We start from the raw sequence: 1,198 nt of genomic DNA on the forward strand, positions 1-1,198 counted from the left end.
TATTCAAGGCAAACCTCAGTGCTGACGCCTCGCCGTCGAATGAGGAGTAGTTCACCTCGTGTTGTCGGCACTTCCGTCCTTCAAAAACAATTGGTCCCTGTTCTTGCTCCAACGTGGCCGATACCGCTGTTTTGCTCCAGTCAAGATAGACTTCAAATGGCTTTGTCCAGTCAGGGTAAGTGAGCGTGGAATCCGAGGCGATGAGTTCCTTCACTTTCGAAAACGCTCCATCCAGCTCGGGTGTCCAGACAGTCTCCGCGTCCTTCTTTAATAGATCCGAGATGGGTGCTAGTGCTCTCGGAAGTTCTCGGTGGAACCTGGCATACCGACACGCCCAGGCGAGGAAGCTCCTTATCTCAGAGGGGTTTGTGGGTCTCCGCAGCTGATGAAGCACAAGTGCTCTGTCTGGCGGCATTCTGTAGCCTTCAGCCGACCACAAGTAGCCGAGGTGATTAACCTCCGGAACTCCCAAAACACATTTCGGCCAATTCACCCTGAAATTGTACTTGCCGATGAGAAGGCTCAAAATCTTCTCCAGAGCTTCCCACAGCGCCTCCGCATGTGTCGCCCCAATCATAATGTCGTCCAAATGATTCGCTGCCGCTGAGGAGTCTGGGAGGCATGCTTCATGCAGAATAGACCTCAGCTGTGCGTGGACTACCGCAGGCGCATTCTTGTAGCCCTGGGGGATGCTGTTGAGCGTCCAGAGTTCTCCATCCGGACCAAGAAAGGCAAAGAACTTGCGGCTCTCCTCACTCAGTGGAAAAAAATCAAAACACTTCAGGATGTCGATCTTGGCAAACGTCTTCATCCCCAACATCTTGGAGGGTAGCTCCTCGAAGATGGAGAAATTGGCCGTAATCGTCTCAAAATTGCAATCGGAATTCATCCGGCCAGTACGGCGAGTAACCCGACGTGAACGGTAGCGGCGCATAGTTTTGTGTAGGCGTTTCTGGTTTTGTAGGCGTATTTGGTGAGTCCTTATGGGGTGTATCTTTTGGTATGCTGCTTGAGGGCGTGTTTTGCGATCCTTCTTGCTGCGTATCTTGCTCCAAACCGTGCAAGAGCCCAAATGATAGATTATGAGAATTTTCTTCGCTTATCTGCTGGCAGACCCACTAGACTCGGATAAGCTCAGAAGTGGAGTGGGGGGCTCATAACCCCCAGGTCCGTGGATCGAAACCACGCGCTGCTATTA

The 1,198-nt window shown here is 52.0% G+C and overlaps 1 protein-coding gene across 2 annotated transcripts; it reads right to left on the reverse strand.

The window, feature by feature from the left end:
* On the reverse strand, positions 1-934 carry KVP18_002279 (uncharacterized protein; the record flags this gene model as incomplete). Of its 2 annotated transcripts, none has more annotated exons than XM_067953038.1 (1): positions 1-934. In XM_067953038.1, a coding segment is annotated over one exon (934 nt), but the record flags the coding sequence as incomplete, so codon positions are not given. The 2 variants fall into 2 exon arrangements, with proteins under 2 accessions (XP_067814048.1, XP_067814047.1); XM_067953037.1 differs by having other exon boundaries at positions 15-889.
* Positions 935-1,198: the final 264 nt, after the last annotated feature.

The sequence above is a fragment of a genome (assembly GCF_019968955.1).
Source record: "MAG: Porospora cf. gigantea A chromosome Unknown PgA_NODE_10446_length_1198_cov_1703.99, whole genome shotgun sequence".
NCBI lineage: Eukaryota > Apicomplexa > Conoidasida > Eugregarinorida > Porosporidae > Porospora > Porospora cf. gigantea A.